The sequence below is a fragment of the Eleutherodactylus coqui genome, chromosome 13 (genome assembly GCF_035609145.1).
Source record: "Eleutherodactylus coqui strain aEleCoq1 chromosome 13, aEleCoq1.hap1, whole genome shotgun sequence".
In the NCBI taxonomy this organism is placed as follows: domain Eukaryota; kingdom Metazoa; phylum Chordata; class Amphibia; order Anura; family Eleutherodactylidae; genus Eleutherodactylus; species Eleutherodactylus coqui.
The window spans coordinates 50,958,615-50,984,673 of NC_089849.1; the positions used below are offsets into that span (position 1 = coordinate 50,958,615).

The 26,059-nt window shown below is 45.8% G+C and overlaps 1 protein-coding gene across 1 annotated transcript; it reads right to left on the minus strand.

Annotated features, from left to right (window-relative positions):
* Positions 1–1,468: 1,468 nt before the first annotated feature.
* Positions 1,469–12,212, minus strand: AAR2 (AAR2 splicing factor). Its single transcript, XM_066586325.1, has 5 exons — positions 12,102–12,212; positions 8,752–9,295; positions 7,088–7,305; positions 5,977–6,206; positions 1,469–3,269 (listed from the first exon to the last, which is right to left on the minus strand). Exons 2-5 carry the CDS (start codon positions 9,291–9,293, stop codon positions 3,045–3,047), a joined length of 1,215 nt encoding a protein of 404 aa, XP_066442422.1. The 5' UTR covers positions 9,294–9,295; positions 12,102–12,212; the 3' UTR covers positions 1,469–3,044.
* Positions 12,213–26,059: the final 13,847 nt, after the last annotated feature.

Sequence of the window (26,059 nt, forward strand, 5' to 3'; positions counted from 1 at the left end):
GTTTATCTTGTAAAAAAGAAGGCTGAGAGGAGATTTAATAGCTGTCTACAAATATCTGAAGGGTTGTCACAGTGCAGAGGGATCAGCCCTATTCTCATTTGTACAAGGAAATACTAGAAGCAATGGGATGAAACAGAAAGGGAGGAGACACAGATTAAATATTAGACAGTGAGGGTGATGAATGAGTGAAACAGGTTACCATGGTAGGTGGTAAGTTCTCCTTTAATGGAAGTGTTCAAACAAAGGCTGGACAGACATCTGTCTGGGATGATTTAGTAGATTCTGCATTGAGCAGATGGTTGGACCTGATGACCCTGGAGGTCCCTTCCAACTGTACCATTCTATGATAATGGGCCATATTAAGGACCTATTTTCACAGTGCTCTATTTTTGTATCACTCATACTCAGAAAAGGCCCTTTTACATGGAATGATGGTTGTTCAAAAAAAAGTGTTGGCTTGTACAAGTGTGAACGATAATCCTTCAGTGCAAACATGGCCAACAATTGAACGACAACTCTTTGGCTTCTTGATGGTCGTTCACTTTATGCAGGCTTGTGAACAGCGATCGTTTAGTCTTTCGCATTCAGTGGTACAGTGAATGTGAGCGACTGAATGATTTGCTAACCCAATTCCGGGCAATTTATCTGCCTGTATAAACAGGGTGCACGAGTGAACTCAGTCATCGTTTGCTCGCGTGAACGATTTAAAAGGAGCCAAAGGCAGCAGTTTTGCCCATAGAAGGGCTGATAACTTGTCTTCACACACTGCATAAATGCTGCAGAATTTCCCAAGAGGATTTTACCATGGAAATACCGCAACATTTACTATACAATCCACGCAGTGAAGATTTTAAAAACCTCCTTCACAGGGAGACGAAAACGTTCGCAACAAATAATGTTGCAGCTACTAAATCCGCAGCATGCCTAATTATGCTGTGGTTTTCCATCCTAGAAATGCAAGAGTTAAAATCCACAGCAGATCCGCAACAAAATCCCCACGATTTAGGTGCAGATTTTGCTATTGTCTTTTTCTTGCATTGCAGAAGGCCCACAGCAAATAAATAAACAGGTGCAACACTTGTAAGGAATGCAGCAGCCTTACTCTTACAGTAAATAATCAGTACTCTTAATTACAAAATGTCCTTTTACACAGAAATGATTATCACTCAATGAATGGAGGAGGAGCGGGCCGGGACCATTCTAACTCCATTCACAGTAAACAGGCAGTCTTTCATAGATGAGTGACTGCCTGTTTACACAGGCCGATCGTCGTTTAGTTTTTATGCATTCAGAAACTTAACGATCAGTCAACAAATTATTGTTCGCTGTTGAGGCGGTGCATGCATTTACACCGAACGACAAGAATTCAGATTTTAGCTGGATCGTGGGAATCGGAACGATTGCTGGCCTGTGCAAAAGGGCCTGGCCTTTAGGTCCGATGGTTTGCAAAAGAAACTGACAGTATTTTACCAGTTATTGCTGGATTGTAGATTTTTTTATTCCAGATTATTACTTTCCACAACTTGTAACGGTCGTAATGCTGATTGTTACGATGCATAGAGGAGGTAAAGCTAGTTCTGCGCTTATCACCATTTGTCTCAAGACTGGAGTCAGACCTTACAATGTGGAGCTCTTGAGCGCCACGATAGTGACGTATACTTATATAACTGACATCTGCATTAATTATGAGTAACTGTTTCTGGTCGTAAAAATTTTATGTACACAGACACAATGACCGATTGCTTTGTCCTTCAGGCACCATGGGGATGCTGGAGATATAGAGAGCAACGTACTGTGATTTTGTTTCAGCTCCTAACCATGTGAAAATAATTTTTAAAAAGTTTTCAGCATTACATATCAGATATAAAAAAAAAAAAAAAGTAAAGACATCTTGAAACAACTATCTAAATCTGTCGTCAAATATCACGGTTGTTAGAAGATAGGGTACCACTGACATCAGGATGGGGTCAAGTGACAGACGTGAAGTTCTGTAGAGGCTGATCTTTGGATTTGCTGTTCATTCATTTATTTATAAGCTACAATTGATTAGCGATACATATGGAATCTATAAGATCAGATATCAATCTCATTCGTTTTCCTAAAATGGATAAAACAAAATCTGACCCCCCAGCTAGCCATTGCAGGTGGTACTGAATATGGGTCTCTCTCTGACATGAATAAACCATGAGGCCAAAAATTCCAACTATGGATGGATTAAATCATTATATATACATACTATATGTCGCAAGTGCAAGTTTTACACTTTTAGGTAAAGTAGCGCCCTCTGGTGAGTGATGGCGATGACAGACGAAACTGTTGCATTGCTTGACACAGCTTTAGATTAAAAAGTCCAAGAAAACCCATAAATTCCTTTCTTATTGATGACAGTCGGGGTTTCACCGCTCAGATCCATGCCAATCTCAGGGCTGCAGTCACTGCAGTCAGCAAAGAAGTGCTGACCACACCACGGGTTGGTATTGCAGTGCAACTCCTATTGAATTCAACGGGACCTGCAAGACCAACCCAGGTCACTGCTCTATGGTCAGCGCTTTCTGCTCTCTGTGCTGATGGCAGTATCTGGTGATCGGTGGGGTCTAGGCAGTGGATCTCCACCAGTCATCAAAGAAAAAAAATATTAAAAAGTCCCAGAGTAATCTTTTAATCCCGAAATCACCAGGTGAGAGCAGCTCCTTCCATATTTACAAAAAGCGTTAAAAAAAGACTGCATCCCTGCTTCCAATTAAGCATTTGATATATAGTACCCTCAATTCAGAAGTGTATGCTGTATGGAATTCTGTACCATAAATAAGTATCACATTTCAAAATGTCCAAAAAGAGAAAACTGTTCAGCAGGGATGTCTGTGGTAACCGTATTCAGTGGTGTAGTACAGCTCTATAAACTATGAGGATTTCATAGTTTACTTATCCAGGACCCAAATGCCTTGATGTGCATAATCCCGTATACTGTAAGGCAGGCATCATGCATGAGTCTCTCGATCACGCAGCTGCTATACAGTGGCATCAGTTTGTTGATACTATTACCACTATGAAGGAAAGGGAACTTCAGTGTTTCCCTCTGGAAGTGCAGTTGCATCGGTATTATTAGTGTTTTCCCAGCCCTCCGGCAGCTGGACAACTAAAGGCGCACAGTCCAGAGGATCCTCTTCAAAGTCCCACTGAAACCTCTTGGTAAGGTGGGCACGGAAGCGGAGAGCTTTCTTCCTCAGGTCTTTAGTTGTGGATGGAGAGCACAGAAATGAGAAAAGGACCTAAAGGATGAGACAAAAGAAGAAATGACACAATTGAGAGGTTTAGAAAGTGTTCTAGTATCTTCAGTTGGAATCAATGGTGTCTAAGCACAATAAACCCAACAATATCTAACAAGTCCTTATAAATTGTGTAAACCATGCAGACAAAAATAAAGATAGAAACCCTTCATATTTCAGAGCGGGGGATAGTATCGATGATGCATACGCTCACCTGGAGAGGTTGTGCCAGAGATAGCCCAAGTACAAGCGCTTGGCAATTTCTGTGAGCACTTCCGAAACATATATAGTAGCAGCCGCACATGCACGGTCAGCACTCCATTCAGTCTGATGTCACTCTGGGTTGCAGAAGCAACCCTAAGGTGACAGAAGAGGATCTCAGGACCATTCTCAGGATCGTGGCGGTCTCAGCAGTAAAACCCACACCGATCATAAAGTTATCCACTATCCTGTAGATAACTTTAGATTTGGGGAGAACGCCTTTAGAGATGACCAGTACTTTTTTAATGTACAGAACAGGCGATTCTAAGTATTTTTGCAATAGGTTTCATCAGCCTATTCTGTACACTTTTTCTACATAATCCCTCTTTTGCTATGCAGGTAGGTGAAGATGGGGCTGAGAAATCTGTCTTCACCTAGCTGTATAACAGTAGAGCACGCTCCATCCAGTTGTGTCTGTACCGCTTCTCTATAGAATAGCTGCAGACACAACTGTTCCCATATTACAGGTTATTAATAAGTGTCTGTATTATATATAAATTTATTTTTAATGGCCCTGTGCCCAGTGTACCAGCACCCCCGTGTTTTACTGCTCTTGACGCTTATATGATTTCGTCCCCAGCAATATGAAGGAGGAACCTTTCTAATCTGTAGACAGCTTCTCTCCTCACAGCGCCTGCACCCCGCTGGACCCGATCCACTGACAGGGGCTCAGTGCATCCGGCTGTGACATAAAGCAGTGTACACCCAATGCATCAGGTCTGGGAAGGGGGGGGGGGGGGGGGGAGCGAGCACCGTGAGGAGAGAAGCCGTCTACAGAATAGAAAAGTGTCTCTCTCTTTCATAGTGATCCACCGGGGGTGGGGGTGCATAGCATATGAAAGGGAAGAGCAGTGAAACATGGAAGTGGTGGAACACAGGGCTTTATTAAAGTAAATTATCTATAAGGGCTCCTGCACACTGGTGAGAGAGATATCGGGCCGTGATTCAAAAACCCCTTTTTCACATGGAAACAGCCTCACATTCCTGCGGGGGTTCTTTTCATCCGATCTTTTCAATGGGGCCGGTGCTGCTGCTGCCGCTGGTCCCATTGAGCACATGTGGAAGCCCCTGGATGCGACAGCCTCACATCACTGCAGAGCTGAACGAATACCCTGCCGCAGCTATCACAGCTGCAGCAGGAGAACGCAATCTTCTCCCATTGATTTCAATGGAGCCGGCGCTGCTGTCGCTGGCCCCATTAAACACAATGGGCAATATCGCAAAAAGAAAGGGGATGCTGCAATTTTTTTTACGCAGCATCACAGGAGTGAAAACATCGCAAATGAGAATTAAACAAAATGAAAATCATTGGTTTCATAATCATGAGCTTTCACTCACTCTCATGCGATTTTCTCGCCAGTGAAGCTGGCCCAATACAAACACTGTAATATGAGAACGGTTGTGTCTGCAAGTGTTCTATAGAGAACAGGTACAGACACAACTGGATGGAGCGTGCTCTACTGTTATGCAGCGAGGTGAAGACAGATTTCTCAGCCCCATCGTCACCTAGCTGCAAAGCAGGAGAGGGGTTTTGTAAGAAAAATGTACAGGCTGATAAAACCTATCGCAAAAGTGCTTAGCATCAGCTATTCTGTATATTTAAAAAAAAAAAAAAAGTTGGTCAGTAGAATTTTTTTCATCTTCACTTTGACCTCATAGTTAGTGCCGGCATCCTAGTGATCCTCTCCTTCCTTGCATGTTATCTGAAAAAATACATTTTGGTAATACCAGTCCAATTTAACACGTGTAGCTAGCTGTGCATATTACGATTAGTAAAACAGTTAATCCTGCGCCGACGCTTCCCCACCAGTATCTGTTTTTCCTGCTTTAGCGATGACACGTAGACGCCACATGACGCTGTAGCAGTGATGTGTCAACACCAGTGAGGTCATTGCTGCATCTAGTGATTGGCTGCAGCGTCGCATGACGCGTCCACACATCAAGTGGAGACCGGTGGGGAATAGAGGAAGCATGGGTACAGGAGCAGCAGGGAATCGCTAAGGTGCATACTACTACTTTTTGTTGTATAACACAACTGTAAACTCTTAAATAAAATCATGTGTTTCGAAAACCCATTTAAGCAATATTTCCCCTGAACTAACATAGGCTAGGGGTAACTATAAGTCCTCGAGTTATTTTCGCTTGCCAAGTCCTTGAAAACTGCATTCAGCAGTCACGTTATTATGGAAATATCTCCAACCAATATGGCTGCCAACACAGCTCTCACAGGGGCTAATGCCCAGCTTATCCAGAATCTTGTAAAGTAAATCTGCCTAGTCCCCACTTCTGGAATACTTACAAAGAAATTTTAATTTAAGGTCGGGCACAGTTGTGGAAATTCCCTTAAATTATATGAATACACATCATTCTAAGAATATTTACAATGATCGTTATTGGCAGTGATACAAAAGGAGAAAGGAAAAGGACGCTGCGCAGAGGATTAATATACCTGCAGAGTACTTGTCAGGAAGTTGTTCTGCGATACAATGTCTATGAAGAAGTCTGTAGGAACCTGTGCCAGCTGATGATACAGGACCGAGATGATCTCACTGTACAGATCCGGATGCTGCAAGGAGAACGTCTCTGCACGGCACAAAAGATTCAGAAGATTCTTCCACTGCTCAAACCCCTCGTAGACGTTACCCAGAAGGAAACACACAAAGGAAAACTGCAGTTCAGCTGAAAGGTAACAAAACGATAAGATTGTTAACAGCAAATATTAGGTGTGATGTTATAATAGACTTATTGTCAAAAAACAAAAATCGAGCACCTAGAAGGGGTTATTATTTTGGTGCAAACCTCGGCATGCAGTTACATCTCAGGCTACTATGCAAAAGATTAGATTCGTGGTGTGATTAGATAAATGGTCTTGAGGCCCTAAAAGTGATTCCACCCTCGGTCTACAAAAAGGCTGTCAGAGGCAATCAAAGGGCACACAACGGTTTTACAGGAATGCCTCCACAGCTTTGCCATACTACCGTGGCTGCCCGGTCACCAGATCTATCAACCACAGAACATTTATGGGACCATCTGGGACACCAACTTCAACAGCCTACGAGTTTGCACGATCTAGAGAATCAATTACAGCAAATGTGAACTGAAAGGCTGCAGGATACCATACGGAACCTTTATACCTCCATGCTGCCTGTATCACATCTTTTATCCAAGCTAGAGGCTATACAACAGGGTACTAGAGCGTCTCTTCCTGTTCGTATCACATCTTATATCGAAGCTAGACGTAATACAACAGGGTACTAGAGCCTCCATGCCTGCCTGTATCACATCTTGTATCCAAGCTAGAGGCAGTACAACAGGGTACCAGAGCCTCCATGCCCGCCAGTATAACATCTTGTATCCAAGATAGAGGCGATACAACAGGGTACTAGTCTGTAGTCTGCAGCGTCTACATCCTATGTGAATACACCCGTATCACTGTTGAAAAAAATGAGGCATTGTTAGTATTTTTCAGGATATCTGGTTTAGTGGTGTCCAATACATTCACAATGAAAGGAACTTTAAAATACATTTTTTTAGCAGCTGGATAGACATCTCTCACTAACCTAGGATCCCCAGTGTATTTCCTGGATAGTTGGTGTCCATGAGTTGTCCGAGTGCGTAGGTCAGGTCCATGCTGTGCTGGGTAATCTCTGCAGGGGTGGCATCCTTGGGGTACATTCTCTCTGGTAGCTGACTGAATCGGATTTCTGTTCCCTCTTTCTGCTTCATTTGGGGAAGTCTGGACAAGCCCTCCTTATAATTCTGGCACACAGTGTCATACCTGTGCAAAGAATCAAAAAGGTAAACATGTACAAGTCCAACATGGACTAAATATATAGAAACCGTAGTCATGAATCCCTTAACAATGAGTGTGCATATCGGTGACAGGATTTACATGAGGCAGGCACGGTAGCTGAGCCCGCTACATACACGATGGGTGACAGCTGTCTGACAACGGACACCCACTTCCCCCTCAATAGCTGCGATCAGCGTTCACACGGATCGCAGACGATGGCCCTTCAAAAAGCCCTGATTGGAGTTCAGGGGTCCCTAACGGCCCGCCACTGTGAAGGCTCCCAGGGCTGCCATATATTTCTGCCTTTTAAAGGGGTATTCCGGTTAGTGGATGTAATTACAAATTTTCACCTATCCAGTAAACTGATAGATCAGAGATGGTCCAACCGCTGGGACCTCCACCGATCACAAGAACAGGGGACCCCTTGTCCTATCTATTTCACAATGCAAAATCACCTTTTCCTATTTTTTTAACATAGTAGCAAATGGGCCGCTAATTGCTTATGTGCGGCTCCCATTCATTTCAATGGGGCCGACAGACAGAGTACAAAGCTCTCGGTTGTTTCTATTATTCCCACTGAAATGAATGGAGCCGCACTGCTCCATTCTCCATTCATTGCATTGGGCTGACGAAAACAGCAGAGCATATATGTCAATGGATGGGTAAAACTTATATTTTCGTCCACTAACAGGAACACCCCTTTAGGATGGGTCTGGGGCCTGTCTTAATAAAATGCTGGCAGAATTACTATACACTGCTATACTTCAGTAATCAAACGATCACAAGTTGAAGTTCCCTATGAGGACTTAAAAATAAAAAAAGGAGAAATAAGTGAAAAACGTTATTTTTAGAGATGAGCGAACCTACTCGGCCACGCCCCTTTTTCGCCTGAGCGCCGCGATTTTCGAGTACTTCCGTACTCGGGCGAAAAGATTCGGGGGGCGCCGTGGGGGGTTGCAGCGGGGAGTGGGGGGGGGAGAGGGCTCCCCCCTGTTCCCCGCTGCTACCCCCCGCTCCGCCCCGAATCTTTTCACCCGAGTACGGAAGTACTCAAAAATCGCGGCGCTCGATCGAGTAATTACTCGAAACTAGTATGCTCGCTCATCTCTAGTTATGATGGTCAAAAATAGCGACAAAAATGTATTTTTTAAGACGTTTCTTAAAAGTATTACAAAAAAAAAAAAACTAAATTAATTTGGTATCAAGCACAATCATATAACATTGCGGGTAAATATCAGTTTTGTCACAGTGTGTGGAGCCCAGTCGATTAACTATTGGTGACCTATCCTAAGGATAGGTCATCAATAGTATCTGCCCCAAAAAACCCTTTAAGTTATTAATTTGAGGTGTCAGAAGTCAGATTTTCTGCATCTACGTGAAATACTGCAAGAAGAAAATTATGCTGCACAACATTTTGTCTTCCCCATTTACCTGGGTAAATTACGTTTGGCCCGATCCTCCGTGTGTGTCATCTCATCCATAGGTAAGACCTCTGGAAAGGAGCAGATAGTCCCGCAGGCAGGCTGTAGCTTCACCATGGCTTCTTTAGATATGTGGTTGGTCAGTGACACCCAGCAGCGAAGACTTTCATATGGGTAAGGCCCCAAAGATGGATCCAATGATGTCAGCTGTTCCCGTAAATTTTCAGCCTCCTCCTGGGAAGCAGCAACCAGTTCCTCTTCCAGAGCGTCCCAGTTCAGCAGTCGGATCTCTTTTTGTTCCAAGTAGAAGAAAATGCCTGAACGCGGACCGGTCTCACCAGATGCGCCCCCTATTCTTTTTGCACTATAGTGGATAAAGTGAATCCCTGGAGGTACCATCTTTACCCCTTTGAATCGAGGGCCAACCTCCCAACTGTTTGAATCTATGCCAAATTCTGACCCCTCTGGTACCCCAAAGATCACGATTGTTGCTCCTTCAAAGAATAACTGCCGTGCCAATTCTGGATCCATTTCAGTAGATGACCGTGCCATATCTGCACAACAAAAATAATGTAATTGGGTAACTGACAGCCATACAGATGTAATACCGAGTCAATAAAAACGCATCTGCCGTTTCTAACAGATGTCAACTACAAAATACATTAACCCCCTACCCAATGTGCGCCATACATAAAAGGCACACATCGGGTGTCTCTGTGGAGTGGGCTATGCAACCAGGCCTGCTACACACAGGGTGTCAGCCATCTTTAACAGCTGACACCACTGGGAACAGCCGTGATCAGCATTCACACCAATCGTGGCTGTTAACCCTTTGAAATCCTACTGTCAATTTTGACAGTGGCATTTGAATGCCCCTATCGGCTTTCGAGGCGCCTCGTAATGTGTTTCGGAGGTGCCGTTTGGGTGTCATGGCAGCTAAGGGCTTTCTGAAGGCCCTCAGGGCTGCCATAAACAACTGCCTATGAAGGCATGCCTGTGGCACGTCTTGATAGATGGACAAAATGCAGTATAGTTTGAGCTATCAAATAATTGCAAGTGAACACAGAATAAGGGTACATGCACACGGGCAATTTAAAAGTTCTGCCAGAGGTTCTTGGGCGCAACACAGGTACTCTTAACATCTAGAAGAAATAAGGTTTCTGCACCAACATAGAAGGAGGTTCTTTATTGTAAGAGCAGCGGGACTATGGAAGAGCGGCCTGGATGCTTTTCTTCAGTGTAGCAGTATTACATGTTGTAGTCACTGATCACTTCAGAAGGGTCGGTGATCCAGGGATTTTTCTGACTGAGGCCTCAGTCACACGGGCGCATCAGTGCCCGTGTAACTGCAGGAAGGAGACGGACGTACCTGAAGACGGCCGTCTCTCTGCAGCGCCAGAGGAAAGAACATGTGACCGGCTTCATTGCCGGTCATGTGTTCTTTCCTCCGGCGCTGCAGAGAGACGGCCGTCTTCAGGTACGTCCGTCTCCTTCCTGCAGTCACACGGGCGCATCGGCGCCGGTGTACGGATGCCGATGCGCCCGTGTGACTGAGCCCTGACAGAGTTTTTCCCCTAAAATGAGGAAAATTGGCTTCTACCTCATGTTTTTTTTTTTGCCTTCCTCTGGATGAACATTAGGGTGGGTATTAGGCTGAACTAGATAGACATGTCTTTTTCCAGCCTTACACATTATGTTAACCCGTCCACGTGCTGTACGATTCTCCAAAATTTGAACAAGAACAGGACATACTGTGTTTTGTTTTTTTTTTTTAACTTGGACTAGGTGTCCGAGAAAAAAGCCCATGTACATCCAACCATCCAAATGAAGCGCATGTACACTCAAGATAACATGTTATTTAAGTGCACCATGAACATCATAAAAGCAAATTCCACAAAAGTTGCACAACTGCATTTTTTTTTAGATCTCTGTTTAATTTTCAAAAAAACTTTCCTTGGTACTGCTGCATCTTGTCTCCACCAGAAGCAAGGGCTTTGACAGCCCTTAGCAGGAGAGATTGCCAATGTCAGGCCCCTAGCTTAAGATTGGCTGCATTGCTGTCCCGCTGGTAACAGACTTTCTGCGCCAAGCACACTGTGGAGGCCGACGGGGAGACTGGCCGCTTGGCCGTCAACACTCTGCCATGAACAGCCGAGATGGAAGTGCGCCATGCCGCTTTCAGACCGTCCGGCCAAGAACAGACTGACAGCGGAGCAGAGACCACACTGCGGAGGCTGGCACAGTTACAGCGCAGCACCCAGCAGAGTTCAGAAGCCGACAGGGAAAAGTGACCGACTGCACGTCAAAAGGCTGCCGTCAGCAGCAGTGAGAGAAGTGCGCAGGTGTTGTCTTGGTTCCCTGGGCAAGCTATACAACGTATAGAGGCCACCGGGGAGCAGGTCAGCACATACTTCGCAGGGCGCCAGGAGCAGAGATGAGAGGGTGCTGGATCCATTATAGTCCGCCGGGGAGCAGGTGAGCGAGCCCGTCCGAGTGCCCGGTCACAGGCAGGCCAGATGACTGCAGAGACATGCATGCATATGGGGCGGTCAGAAGCGGGGATGGAGGGCCCAGCGGGGAAAGTGACAGGCTGCATCAGCCAATCACCAAATGTGGGCATCACCAGGCCGTGCCCTGTACGTCAAGCCGGCTAACCCATGTCTCCACCCATTCTTCTGGTGGAGACAAGATGCACTAGTACCGCTTTCCTATATATTATATGGTACCATGAAAAAAAAAATAAATTAAATAATACAAGTCGTCCCGCAAAAATCAAGACTTCATGTTGCCACGTAAACAAAAAATAAAAGATCTATGATTTTTTTGAAAGTGGGGAGGATGAAAAAAAGAAAGTGAGAAAAATAAATAAAGCGCTAAAGTGTTGCAGCAGGAAGGGGTTAAGCACTAGGGGACAGCGATGGTCTCTCCGCAGATTACAGCTGGGGATTTGGATAGTAGGACTCCCTATGATCACCATAGCGAAAGTGAAAACTGCGCAACTCTTGTAAAGGGAGCGACGCGGAACTGAAAATCCTATTAGGGAATTGCTAGTCTGGCAGTTTACTAATCTACTTCTACTAGCAGCATCTGTGGAGCCTCACTTCCTTTGTTGGACAGTGTCATATATATATATATATATATATATATATACACACACACACGAGCTGAGCATGCTGGGGACACGGATTATGCATCATGGTTCTGTCAGTCTGACATTTACACTGATCTAGACACAGCAGGTAGACGTGTAATAACGTCATACAGGTGGCAGGTCGGGTGATAATGGAGGTCAGACCTCTCCTGTATACACCGTGTGCTCCATAATATCTCATAGTACCACTTTACTATCGTACTACTCACCTGCGAAGTGGAAACGGCACTTCCCGTGCACAGCGAATATCTTCCCCCGGCAACAAGCGTAGCGATATTGGTTCCGTGCGCGTATCGTTCCTGCCTGCCGACGTGGTGGAACGTTTCCCGCGCTTTTCGCGCGGTATACCATAGATAACAGATGTAGGTCTCTGTTTTGACGCGGACTGTGTATAAAACCAGTGCGGACGGAGGAGGTGTCCATAGTGTCATATAATTAGGTCTCTGGTAACCAGCATCCCTTTCCTGAGGTAATATAACCCCTCTGGACTAAGGTTAACATTGAGGCGACCTTCACACACGTTGAGTTCCTGCAGATGGCGAGACAGGCTCACGCAAACGGATTATAATCCCGCATAGAGATTTCCACAGCGGAAGACCTGCGATACAACGCGGAAATTAACTACGAATGGTCGCAGAACATCGCGGATGTGGTCGTTTTTGCGCCTGGATGTACATAATCTGCAGCGTATAGTCCGCACGGAGGAGAGGCTTTTTAAAAATCTATTTTCCTATGAAGTAGCGAGCGTTGCCGCCATCATACACAATGGGTGACAGAACAATCACATCCGTTGACTTCAATGGAGGCCGTCCACATAGAATCTGCTCTAAAATAGCGCATTTTTTTCCGCTTGCGGAATCCGCAATTCCTAGCCTCACGTCTGAGCCAAAGTTCATGGCTTTCAATGCCCGCCAATTACTGGGTAGCGGACGCCGATCGCGGAATCTGCAATCTAAATCCGCCCATGTAAGCCTGGCCTTAGGGTGGATTCAGATGAACGTGGTTTTCTTCCGTGTCGGTTCCTTCACACTGGCCGTCGCGATATCGCTGCGAGAAAATCGCCGCAAATTGCAGCTTTATTCAAGCAATTTTTTTTTGTGTCAGCGACGCTTTTTCTTCCATAGGAAATCGGGCTAGAAAAAAAACGCAAAAAGATAGGACATGCGATTTTTTTTTTTCACTCCACATCGCATGAGTGAGAACATCGCAAGTGGGAATGAAACCATTGAAAATCATTGGTTTCATAATTCTGTGTTTTCACTCGCTCTCGCGTCATGATTTTATCGCGAGTGTGAAGGCACGCTTATGCGGCCGTGATAATCATGGCCACGCAACAGAAACGCTTCAGAATCCGTAACAAAACCCTATTTGTGGATTTTGTGTTTCCCAGTGATCTCTATGAAGAAGATCTGCAGCAGACACGGGCAGCTCATGCCACGTAAACAGACCTGCTGCAGATTACAGAATCAGGACGCTTTTCAAATTTCATACTTTTTCGCAGCAGAAAAAATCCTGTGAAGGGTAAAGTGACCAGACGTCCCACTTTGGGACCCTGTGTCCCGCTTTCCGCTGAGACCCCAGCAGGCTAGTAATTACTTTGCAGCGCTGTGGCCGGATGCACACACTGATGGCAGTGTGTGCATCCGGAATCTTCCTCCTCTCCTGACCTCTTCTCCTTAGTTCCGCAGAAGAGGGGACGCTGCCGCAGACATACACACGTCTGACCGCAGAAGCCCTGAGAGGAACGCCGGCACTCGGAAGACCAGAGGGTACGTATGTGGGTTTCAGGAAGGTGGTTTCTGTCAGTACCGGAGCTACTGTGGGGGTCACTGTTACTACTGGGGCCCATATAGGGGACACTATTAGTAATAGTGTTACCTATATTAGCCCCAGTAGTAATAGTCTTAACACTGAGGCCACTGTGGGGGTCACTCTTACTACTGAGGCCACTGTGGGGGTCACTATTACTACTGGGGCCACTACTACTACTGAGGCCATAGTCGGGGGGTTCACTATTACTACTGGGGCTGCTGTGGGGGGTCCCTATTACTACTGGGGCCACTATGGGGGGGGGCACTATTACTACTGGGGCTAGTTTAGGGGACACTGTTACTACTGAAGCCACTCTGCACGTGGCAGTATACTGCAAGCTGACTTAGGCTCAATGTTCAAGGGTGAACTTTATTTATAAAATCCGCGTGTGTCCCGTGTGGGAGATCAGCAGATCTAGAATCCCTTAGGGATGGATTAGCATCCGCAGGGCAATTTAATGCATGCGGATGTGATTTTTTTCTTTTGCCGGTGTGCGGATCGCACGCGTGGAATTAAAAGGCAGCATGCTGCATTTTTCGGCGGATCCCTCAGGGACAGCTTCCATTGAAGTCAATGGAAGCCGTCATATCCACGGCACAGCCACAGCTGTCACTGTGGCTGTGCTGCGGATCCGCAGGAGATTAAGAAAAAGAGAAAGTATGGCACATGTACGCACGCCAGAAGAAAGAAGATCCGAACGCAACAGAGAAGAGCCCCGCAGCGGACGGACAGGTGAGTAAATGTCATTTTTGGCCTCATGGCTGCGGGCTTGGGTGGAAACCCTGCGTGCCCGTGGACATGAGGCCTTAGGGTACATTTACATGTGGCATAAAGGCTGAGGAATGTCCAAAGTAGAAATTTTTGCTGCAAATTCCACAGCATTTCTGCATCCAAAGAACTGCATCCTGTACCATTGGTGCGGATTTTGACTGTACATCAGATGCGTACCCGCAGCTGATTTTATATTAATCTTCTCTGGCTTCATGTTGTCAGCGCTCCTCGGCTTCTAGTTCCCAGCGCCGCTGGTCAGGTCGCTGGAAAGAGGAAGCTGGGGAGTGCTGACACCTACAAAGAAGGCGAGGGGGGAGCGCTGCATAGTATGAAATCTGCTGCGGGTACGCAGCTGATTTCCCGTCAAAATCTGCAACAATGGTACAAATTTCGACAGTTTTTTGGATGCAGTAATGCTGCAGAATTTGCGCCCTGACTTTTTTGAAACTACCCTGTACTTTTTATAACGAGGGAGGTAAAACCATTGGTTGTGATAAGCCCCGCCCAAAGTTGTATATGTAATTGTATATGGGCTGCGGATTGTCGTATCCATAGTCATCTATTTAGGCTGTCTGCATGGAATCCGCGTTAAAATAGATCATGCTGCGGTTTTTCTCTACTTGCGAAATATGCAATCTGTATCCGCGAGTGTGAAAGTAAATTTGAAAATACATGCCTTTTAATGGTCTTGTTTTACCGCGAATCTTCTGCGCGGATTCCAAAGGCTAAGCTCCCGCCCTCTCCCCGCCCCTTGTCCGCAGTCAGCAATAGGAGACGTATACATAACAAATTCACAAACCAAAATATGCTGTTGCCTTGTTTTTTTTTTTTGGTCTTTTGCTGGCGTAATTAATGGAGATGAGCGAGCACGCTCGGATAAGTCAGTTACTCGAGCGAGCATCGCTCTTCTCAAGTAACTGCATTCTTGTCCGAGCAGGCTCGGGGGGAAGAGTGAGAGAGATATCTCTCTCCCCCCCGCTACCCCACAGAGCCCCCCGCCGCCCCCCCCCCCCCCCCCCCGAGCCTGCTCGGACGAGAATACAGTTACTCGAGAAGAGTGATGCCTTATCTGATCATGCTCGCTCATCTCTAGTAATTAAGAACACACTAAATTGCATTGATTTGTGCATAAATAAACAATATATGCGCAGGTTTCCTGTTTATTTCACGTGTATTTACACTCGCCGATTGCTTTTAATGGGCGTCTACGGTATGTAATATGCACCAAGATAGGATATGCTGTGTATTTTTTCATGCAATTGCACATCACAGGAAAAAATACACTCAAGTCAACAAAACCACTAAAATCAATGGGTTCTATTCACTGCATATTAGACGCGCAAAAGTTGCGTGTGTAATACTCTGCGCCAATACACTAGTGTGAATGAGGCCTTGATTGGATTTGTCTGTGTTGCCATCTGGTGGACACAACTGGAACAGCGGAAATATATGGAGCGTTACTTGCAATAATAATCATCATGTAAATTTATATAGTGTTTGCCTTGGAACTTTCAAAAATGGTGTATTCAGTGTATTATTTTATATATAATACTAGCGTTATTGTATTCGTAGACCTGTCATACAAGCCAACAGACCTTGTTCACAAAGTGCTGTTGGATGCATTTTTCTTTCTTTAGGCAAACCCAGAAGTGGTCCCTAAAGATAAAAAAATGATAAAGTTGGGATTTCTTTTTTGGACACTTCTGAAAAAATATCATCAAACCTAAACAAGGTCTTTAGATAAAGGAGAAATGACTGTTGGGTGCTTCAGCGCCGGACCGTGGCCCCGGCAATAATCACTCCTATGCTTTTACCCAGGAGTGATGATGGCTCAGTTAATAGTGGTGGAGCCGGCCAGAGATCATTCCCTCCCCCCGGCTTCCATCCACAGTAAACAGGAGAGCTGCTCATAGATGAACGACTACCTGTTTACACCGGCCAATCATTGTTTGATTTTTATGCTTGCACAATCCGAACGACAAATAAATTATCGTTCGTCGTCCAGATCATTCATCATTTACACTGAGCAATGAGCGCTCAGAGTCCTGCAATCCGGTGAGAACCTGAGCAATAATCGTTCAGTGTAAGAGGTCCGGTCTTGGGTTGACTGATGATTACGGATCCTTATCCACTACATACCCTATTGCAATAATAACAATCTTTAGTTATACGGCGCCATCGTATTCCGCAGCACCTTACAAATCAGAGGGAATGGATAGATATAAGACTTGCATCGATTTTTTTTTTTTTTTTTTTTTTTTTTTTCAGCTGGACTATTGGTCTGGGTGAAAAACATCCTCATTGGTAATAAAGGGTCTGTGTGCTGCCCATGGAATAAACGGACAGCACAAAGACCAAAGATACGTCCATCTGAATGAGCCCTAAGAGCTCTTACCGACTGGCGATAGACTTTCCTGTGACGCAAAAGTGAGTGAAAACGCATGATAATGAAACCAATGATTTTCAATGGTTTCATTCTCATTTGCGATGTCTTCACTCAAGCCTCGCAGTGCTAAGAAAAATCTGCGATATTGCCCACTGTTTTCAATGTGGCCGGCAACAGCAGCGCCGGCCCCATTGAAATCAATAGGAGAATTTTGCGAAGCAGGCTAGGAATCCCCCCGAGAGAGGGGGTGGAGCTACAGGGGATCTCTGACATATCTTCCCATATTCGGAGAGATAGGGGCGGGGCTGTCTCAGGGGCAGGGCTTGAGGGGTTATCATAGCAATTCCTCACTAGCTAAGTGAGGGGCAGATCCCGCTAGCGCCGCCCCCTCACTTGGCTAGAGAGGGATCTCTATGATAACCCCTCTAGCCCTGCCCCTGAGACAGCCCCGCCCCTATCTCTCCAAATATGGGAAGAGCCCCGTGCTGGCTCTCAGGAAAGCCCCCTAGCCCTGCCCACTATCTCTCCAAATATGGGGAGATATGTCAGAGATCCCCTGCAGCTACACCCCTCTCCTCTTTCTGGAGAATTTCTAGTCTGCTTTACGATCTTTTCCTATTGATTTCAATGGGGCTGACGCTGCTGCCGGCCCCATTGAAAACAATGGGCGATATCGCAGATTTTTCTTAATGCTGCAAGGCTTGAGTGAAGACATCGCAAATGAGAATGAAACCATTGAAAATCATTAGCTTTCACTCACTCTCTCATAGATGGAAAGTCTATCGCCAGTGGGTAAGAGCCCTAATGGTGGTTCGAAGCTGCACCTTTAATGAAACATCAGTAAATTGTTTTAATAGCAGTTCTGCAATACATTTAGAGGCCAGTTTACTATGACTACTGTTTCGCCTAGCTACACGACATGAAAAAAAACAAAACATACTCACCTAGCAGGTGGCATCCGGGTCCCTCATGCTGGGGTGCGGCGCTTCGGCAGTTTTCCATGTAGCTGTCGATGCTAAGAGTGCATTCTCTTCCTGGTAACGGGGCGTGAATACCCTGCCTCCAGCAAGAGATTGCTGTGATTGGCTGAGGCGGTGTTCCTTAACCAATCAGAGCAGACGCTCGATGAACCAATCATATCCATTGAAGGATGCCATGCAGTTCTAGCAACAGTTTGTAAAGTTTTTGTACATGTTTTGTGATGTGGACTCCTAATGAACATCTGATTATCTTCTCAGAGTGTAATGGAAGGCGAATGGCCTCGTGGGAAAACTGCAGTCTATGAGCCGTCCAGTTCTAACGACACAAGCCAGACTCACAATCTGCATTCAGCATGTCAAGTAGCTCTTGCTTTGGACTGAGCCGCCCACTGTAACAGACGTGCTGCACTTCACGGAATAGAAATACAGATGACAGGTAATTTCGAGAAGATGTAAGCCATAACATGAATTAAAGAGCATGAAACAGAGGATGTAAACAGATGACTAAACATATGAGTCCAGTAGAAGGCTCTATCATTGATTGACAGCGATTTCTGTACACACATGCCCAGAACGAGCAGGGATTTAAATGAACAAAATGCAGATGATATAATTTAGATATCAATCTGTTCATCTTTTCCTGATCTTTAAAGGGGCAACAAAATGAAATGTCAGGCATGGCCACAAACTAAGTGACCCCCACCTCCAATTTTTAAGGCCCTTTAACATAGAACAATTATTGTTCAGTTTACTGCTGGATTGAGCAAAACTGAACTATATTCATTCAGAGTAAAGACTGCAAACAGCTGAACTATAAACGATAATTCATTCACTTATTGATTGTCTTTTTAGTTAATGCAGGCATAAAAATCAAGTGACGATCAGCCTGTGTAAACAAGCAGCTGTTCATCTATAAACGACTTCCTGTTTACTGTAAATAGAAGTGGGGGATCTCAAGATAGGTCATCAATAGCTGATCACTGGGTTCTGCCACACAGGATCCTGGCTAATCAGTTGATCAGGCACACAGTGTCAGCACTGTAAGGGCTCAGTCACACGGCGTTTATTGCCGCGATTTGCGCATGCGTCCGGCGATTTTTTAAAACCATTGCTTTGCAATGGTATCGGACACATGAGCGCTTTTTATGTGCTCTTCCGATAAATTAGAGAACAGAAATCGCAGATCGCACCTATCTGCGATCTGCGATTCCTGTTCTCTTCTCTATATGCGCTCAATGGGGCCGGCGGCAGCAGCGCCGACCCCATTGAGAACATATAGAAGACAAATCATTCTTCTCTGCCACAGCTGGAACAGCTGTGGCAGAGAAGAACGATGTTTGCCCATTGAATTCAATGGAGCCGGCAATACAGCCGACTCCATTGAAAGCAATGGGCTGCCGGCGTGCGCGGGATGAATTGTCGGGGGTTATATATTTAACCCCTTCCCTGCAATGCATCCTGAAAAGTGAAAAAATAAAAAAAAAGGATGTACTCACCTGCTCCCGGCAGCCTGAGATCCCCGCGGCCGTCCTGCAGTGGGTGTGAAGGGGGTGTGACTCAGGCTTGCCCCTGATTGGCTCAGCCTGAGCCAATCAGAGGCTGATCTCAGTCACACCCATTCATGAATTCATGAATGGGTGTGACTGAGACTTGCCTCTGATTGGCTCAGCGCTGAGCCAATCAGGGGCAAGCCTGAGTCACACCCCCTTCACACCCACTGCAGGACGGCCGCGGGGATCTCAGGCTGCCGGGAGCAGGTAAGTACATACATTTTTTTTATTTTTTCACTTTTCAGGATGCATTGCAGGGAAGGGGTTATATATTTAACCCCTTCCCGACAATTCATCCCACACTCGCCCGCAGCGCTTGCATTCAATGGAGCCGGCTGTATTGCCGGCTCCATTGAATGCAATGCGCTGGACAGCTCCGGCCCGTTTCTAATGAAACGCGGCTAGGAGCAGATTTTCGGCCGATTTTTCGGCGCCGGTCACGCGATTTGCGCATGCGCATCCGTCATGCGATGCGCAAATCGCGTGAAAAAACGCCCGTGTGACTAAGGCCTAATACATTTGTGGTTGGAGCAGAAGCTGCTTACGCAGGGGTCCAAGCGGAAGATGCTGCTCCGACCCCCATGTAGTGGTCGGTGCTGGTAATTGCTGGTGCTGCTCTCATTGATTTTTAATAAGAACTGTGCCTGCAGTTACAAGCGCCAGCTACTACACAAGAGTTGGGGCAATAGCTTTCACGTTGACTCGTGTGTATTGCGGCGCCTGATCAGTTGATCAGCCAGGGTCCCAAGCGACGGACCCCAACCGATCAGCTATTGATGACCTATTCTTAAGGCTGCATTCCCACGAATGTATATCGGCTCGGTTTTCACGCCGAGCCGATATACGTTGTCCTGGTGTGCAGGGGGGGGGGGGGGGGAGATGGAAGAGCCAGGAGCAGGAACTGAGCTCCCACCCCCCTCTCTGCCTCCTCTCCGCCCCTCTGCACTATTTGCAATGAAAGGGGACGGGGGCGGGGCTAAGTTTCGCAAATTAGCCAGCCCCCGTTCCACCTCTCCCTATTGCAAATAGTGCAGAGGGACGGAGAGGAGGCAGAGAGGGGGCGGGAGCTCAGTTCCTGCTCCTGGCTCTTCCATCCTCCCCCACCCCCCTGCACACCAGGACAACGTATATCGGCTCGGCGTGAAAACCGAGCCGATATACGTTCGTGGGAATGCAGCCTAAGACAGGTCATTAATAGCATTTGTGTGGAAATCCCCTTTAATTATGGTTACTCAATTGCTTAATATGAGTAGGACAGTTTGCTTTTAGTCACCAAAGAGTGATTAAATGGGTTGTCCACTTTTGCATTGTTTTTAGTTTTTATTTATTTAGATATAGGAGGAAACCATAGTTTTGTAATATACTTGTATGTAAATTTCTGTTCCCATACCTACCTTATACCATTGCATTAGCCTGTGCCTACACAGCAGAGTGGTATAGTCCAAGGACTTGTCTGTTCATAGTAATGGGTGTCAAACATGTTAGGCACTACACATGTCATGTGACCTCTGGTATTCCACGTACACTGATCAGGCATCCAACAAGTGAATGGTAGTTTATTGAGGCAGATTAGAAAGGCATATGAGCAGAAGTTTACGAAATTGTGTGATTTCACTTTAAAGGGTACCATTCACATTCATACAGCACAATAAAGTTATGGAGCGGTTAGGGCACGTGACAGGGAACTGGGCAATGTATTTTTTTTTATATTCATCCACTCCCGTTATCCAGCGCTGTCACCCTCTAGACTCCGCACACGGCACAAAAACTCAACTCTTTTCTGAGTCCTGTGCTGCGCTGTCCTATACAAGCCTATAGGAGAGTGCGTATGGGACTCTGAAAAGAGTCGGATTTTCGTGCCTCACACAGACTTCAGAGGGGGACACTGCTGGATCGCGGGTGAGTAAAAAGAAATGCATCGCCAAGCTCCCTGTCGCATCCCCTGACGGTACCATAATTTAGTTTATGGTGCTGTGGGTAGGTGACACTTTCCCTTTAATCTTTGCTGTTAAAACATGTGGCATCTTCAAAGCCCTTACGAATGTTACATTTCTTGTAAGACGAAGTACTAATGTAAGTGAAAATTAGCTTTTGCCTAATGACATGGAAACACGACTCACCTCATCAGATCCCCTGAGCCCCTTTGTTTATGCTTCCTTTCTGTATATTATCTGTGTCTATAATGGGCCACCAGTAGTTCAGTACGGAGCTAATATTTGACTTTTGGCATTGGCTATTTCATACTTCTTACTTTGGTTACCAGGGACAGTCCAAGGCTGCAAAATCCTTTCTTGGCATACCGTATGTTTTCCAAAGATTTCCTTGTTTGCTTACTTTAGATGAAATGCACAAGAATTATATCTTTTTTGGTCACTATGTTTTCAAGTGCATATTTCTGATGTGGACTAATTGAAATTCTATCTAGTGCTTTATAATGAACTTTGGATACCGTAACAAGTTAGAAAATGTACAATTTAGTTACAAGTATCCTGGCATAATAGCATAATAGCAAAAACACCCTGGAAATGTCTCTTAATGGCAACTTGTTTTACACATTCAAGGTTAGGCTACACATAGTGACCATGCTTTGGTGCAAAAACCAAACCATCATGTGACGTTAACTTAAAGGGGTTACACAGGATTCGAAAACATGGCTGCTCTCTTCCAAAAACAGCACGACTCCTGTCCAAAGGTTATGTGTGTTATTACAGCTCAGATCCATTTAAGTGAATGGGAACTGAACTGCAATACCACACACAACCCACGACAAGGGTGGCACTGTGCTTGGACAACAGCAATCATGGCTTTCTAACCCTGGACAACCCCTATAAAGGGGTTTTCCAGGGAAATACTATTGATCACCAGTTGATCAACTGGGGTCTGACGCTCAGGATCCTGGCTTATCAGCTGATCTGGCGCCTGTTGTCACTGCTGTGACACACTAGGTTAAGGAGCAGAAACTGCTGCTCCAACCCTTGTGTAGTGCCCGCGCTTGTAACTGCAAGCACAGCTGTCATTAAAATCAATTATAGCTACAACTGCAGTTACAAGCGCCAACCACTATACAGGGATCAGAGCAGCAGCTTCCACTCCATACCCCAGCCACAGTATGTAGCAGCAATGACAGCGAGCTCCCAATCAGCTGATTGGCCAGGTTCCCAAGCGGTGGACTTCAGCCAATCAACTACGGCGTATACTGTGGATAAGTCATCAATAGTACACTCTGTAAAAAAAAATCAAGCACCTGCTGGTAGTTGTTGCTTTGCTGCAAAACGCGGCATACAGTTACATCTCAGGCAGATAGGCAAATGATAATAGTTGTGGTGTGGTTAGATGAACGGTCTTGTCTCCGGAGGCCCTAAATGTGGTTCCACCCTTGGCCTATAGAAGGCTCTCAGAGGCTCCTTGTGTGTAGTGACCTCTTCTTCCACTTGTATAGAGCTTGTTGAACTCTAGATGCCTCTGTAGCGCAATAGATGAGATTTCGCCCATGTAACAGAGTTTAAGAGGGGCGCGTTATTGGAATGCTAGAAGCTGGATAGTTGTATTGACAAACGGCCTGCCACATGGGCTGTGCTGATCATGCTGTTAGGAGGTGTTGGGACAGTAGATGTGTGAGAGCACACAAGGTGACCGGGCTCAGGACGCCCCCTACAGACCACCACTAGAGAGGATTGTCTGATTGTCCAACAAGCACGAGCATGGGCAGATTGCACCATCATTACAAGCTCCTGTGTTTGTCAGAACCATTTCCAGACACTGCTGGTCGCACAGCACCAACTACATGTACCGCCTCTTACAGCAGCCCACCATAGCCTTCATTTGCAGTGGTTTTGTGAACAATGAAACTGGATGCTACCAGGTTGTCTTCAACAACTATTCCAGCATTAGCTTGGGCATTGACAACGGCCGTGTTCGAGTCTGAGGACCTAGAAGTGAGCGCCTCAATCCTGCCCTTACTGGGAGCAGCACACTGCCCCCTGCTGGTGTGATGGTCTCTGGGGCCATTGCATACAACAGTCGGTCCCCCCTAGCAGTGGTACGAGGCACAATGACTGCTCAGTGATATGTTCAGAACATCCTGCAGCCACATGTGATCCTCTCATGGCGGCTTCCAAGAGGCAGCAGGATAATGCTCAGCCGCACACACAAGGGGGTCAGAGGAGCCTCCACAACATTGTCACACTTCTATAGTAAAGACCAAAATAAGATATACAGCAATTATTTTTCACGCACCTAAAATACACACGGTAAAAATGTATGTATGAATCCCCCAATGCAAATCAATGTGGTGTAATCCGTCTATATCAGACGAGTATAAAATATGAGCGGAATACGGAACCAAAATACATTTGTGTATGTGAGCCCTTAGGCCTCATGTCCACTAGAAAATTCGGGCCCGCGCGGATTCTCCATGCAGAATCCTGTAGCGGGACCCTCCTTTCCCGGGCACATGAGGCCTGAAAAGAGATTTTTCTTACCTGTCCTGACACTGCGGGTTCCTGTCCGTCGCGGCCGGATCTTCTTTCTCTTCTTTCTTTCGCTTGGCACGCCGGCCTTGTGCCGCGCGTATGCCCCGTACACTCTTTTTTTTTTTCTTTTTGAACTCCTGCTCTTCCGCGCCGAAGCCTGCGGGAGACCCGCAGAAAATGGACCATGCTGCGTTTTCTCTCATGTGCGGGAGAAAACGCAAATCCATTAAAATGCCATCTGTGGGTGCAAATTACAATTTAATTGCCCACGGATGGCTAATGGATCCCTATGGGCAAAATTGAATGCGGATTCCGCAATTCGATTTTGCCAGTGGACATGAGGCCTCAGACATTCAGGTATTTCTTTTTTAGTGAAGTGAAAAGCAGTGTTGTGGAGTTAGTAATCCAGAGCTCCAACTCTGACTCCTCTTTTTTGTACACTCCTCCTCTAACTCCAACTCCAGCTCACGGGTAGCTCCGCCCCGTCATGTGTGCCGATTCCAGCCTCCTGATTGGCTGGAATCGGCACACGTGACTGGTCGGAGCTACGCGATGATGCGTAGAAGGGGCGGAGCCAAAACGCCGCTGCTGCCGGACAGACCCGAAGGCAGAAGACCCTTCTGCGCAAGCGCGTCTAATCGGGCGATTAGACGCTGAAGTTAGACGGAGCCATGGAGACGGGGACGCCAGCGCTGGGAAGGTAAGTGAATAACTTCTGTATGGCTCATATTTAATGCACGATGTATATTACAAAGTGCATTAATATGGCCATATATGGCAAGTGCTTAACCCCACTTGCTTTCGCGAGACAACCCCTTTAAGATTACCTTGTGGGCAATTTACTGGAACTATTTTATATGGAAGAATACCCTCCCTACAATAACATTCTGGCTTTTAACCCCACTGTTGGTGTTCTTCCATTCTGAAATGTTGTTTAAGGGAAAATCTGCTGTACATAAAAAATAATGTTCACCAAAAAAAAGTAATAAAGGTTGGTGAGGGCTAATATTGGATATTTATCATTCTCCTAATTTAAGCAGGTATCTGCATGTTCCAAAGTGCGCCATGGCCAGCTTTAGCTACATACAACCTATATGTGGGCACTAGGCAGATGTAGGCTATGGGTGTACTCGCCTCCTTTTTAGGTCTGCCCGGCCAGATAGTCCTTGTCCTCCATGTGGCAGCATCTTTATTGAGCTACATGAATATTCATTCTCCTGGCTCTATTTCCTCTCTTCCGATGTTCTGAGGAGGAACGGTCAGCCTATTGGTGCCCCCACAACACACAATTGCTTAGTTCTGCTACTAAAATATGGTTCTGGGGCTGTATTTATGTTTTGAGCTTGGTTCTGGTATTGTATCTGTGTACCCAGGTTGGTATTGTTGCTGTATTTATGTTTTAAGTTTGGTTCTGTATGTTGTGACTGTGGTTCTGGTGCTGTATTTACGTTATGAGCTTGGCACTTCTGCTGTATGTACTGAGCTTGGTTCTGGTGCTGTATTTCTGTTATGAGTTTGATTTTGGTACTTCCGCAATGTGAAGAATTTGGTTCTGGTGCTGCAAATACGTTATGAGCTTGACTTTAGTGCTGTATGTACTGAGCTTGGTTCTGGTGCTTCAGCAATGTTAGGAATTTAGTTCTGGGGCTGTATTTCTGTTATAATCTTCGTTCTGGAGCTGTATTTCTATTATGAGTTTAATTTTGGTGCTTCAGCAATGTTAGGAATTTGTTTCTGGGGCTGTATTTCTGTTATGAGCTTGGTTCTGGGGCTGTATTTCTGTTATGAGCTTGGTTCTGGTGCTGTATTTCTTTTATGAATTGAATTTCGGTACTTCAGCAATGTTAAGAATTTGGTTCTGGGGCTGTATTTATGTTATGAGTTTGATTCTGGTGCTTTAGCCATGATAGGAATTTGGTTCTAGGGCTGTATGTATGCCATGAGCTTGGTCCTGCTTGATAAAGTCGCGGAGAGCGACGTAACGCGTTGCGTTAAAGTTTTACCAGTAACTACCAAGAGGACCCGGGATCCACTTTTTTCTAAACGAGCGCTGAGAGAATTTTTTATTAGAGTTCACAAGCTTGGTCCTGGTGCTGTATTTCTTCTGACAGCCAATGTTCCGCCGAAGGGGTTTGTGCTTTAGAGAGTGCAGAGATCTGTTTTCATTAGGTCACGTTACAGTCCTGAGAAAAGGAT

What these genes read in the sequence shown, in the direction of transcription:
- AAR2 (XM_066586325.1), bottom strand. Translation starts at nt 9,293, where the DNA reads ATGGCACGGTCATCTACTGAAATGGATCCAGAATTGGCACGGCAGTTA. An exon ending in AAATACACTGGGGATCCTAG is followed by an intron (nt 6,207 to 7,087) that starts GTTAGTGAGAGA and finishes GTTACCTTTCAG; the next exon opens with CTGAACTGCAGTTTTCCTTT. An exon ending in TCCTGACAAGTACTCTGCAG is followed by an intron (nt 3,270 to 5,976) that starts GTATATTAATCC and finishes CTCATCCTTTAG; the next exon opens with GTCCTTTTCTCATTTCTGTG.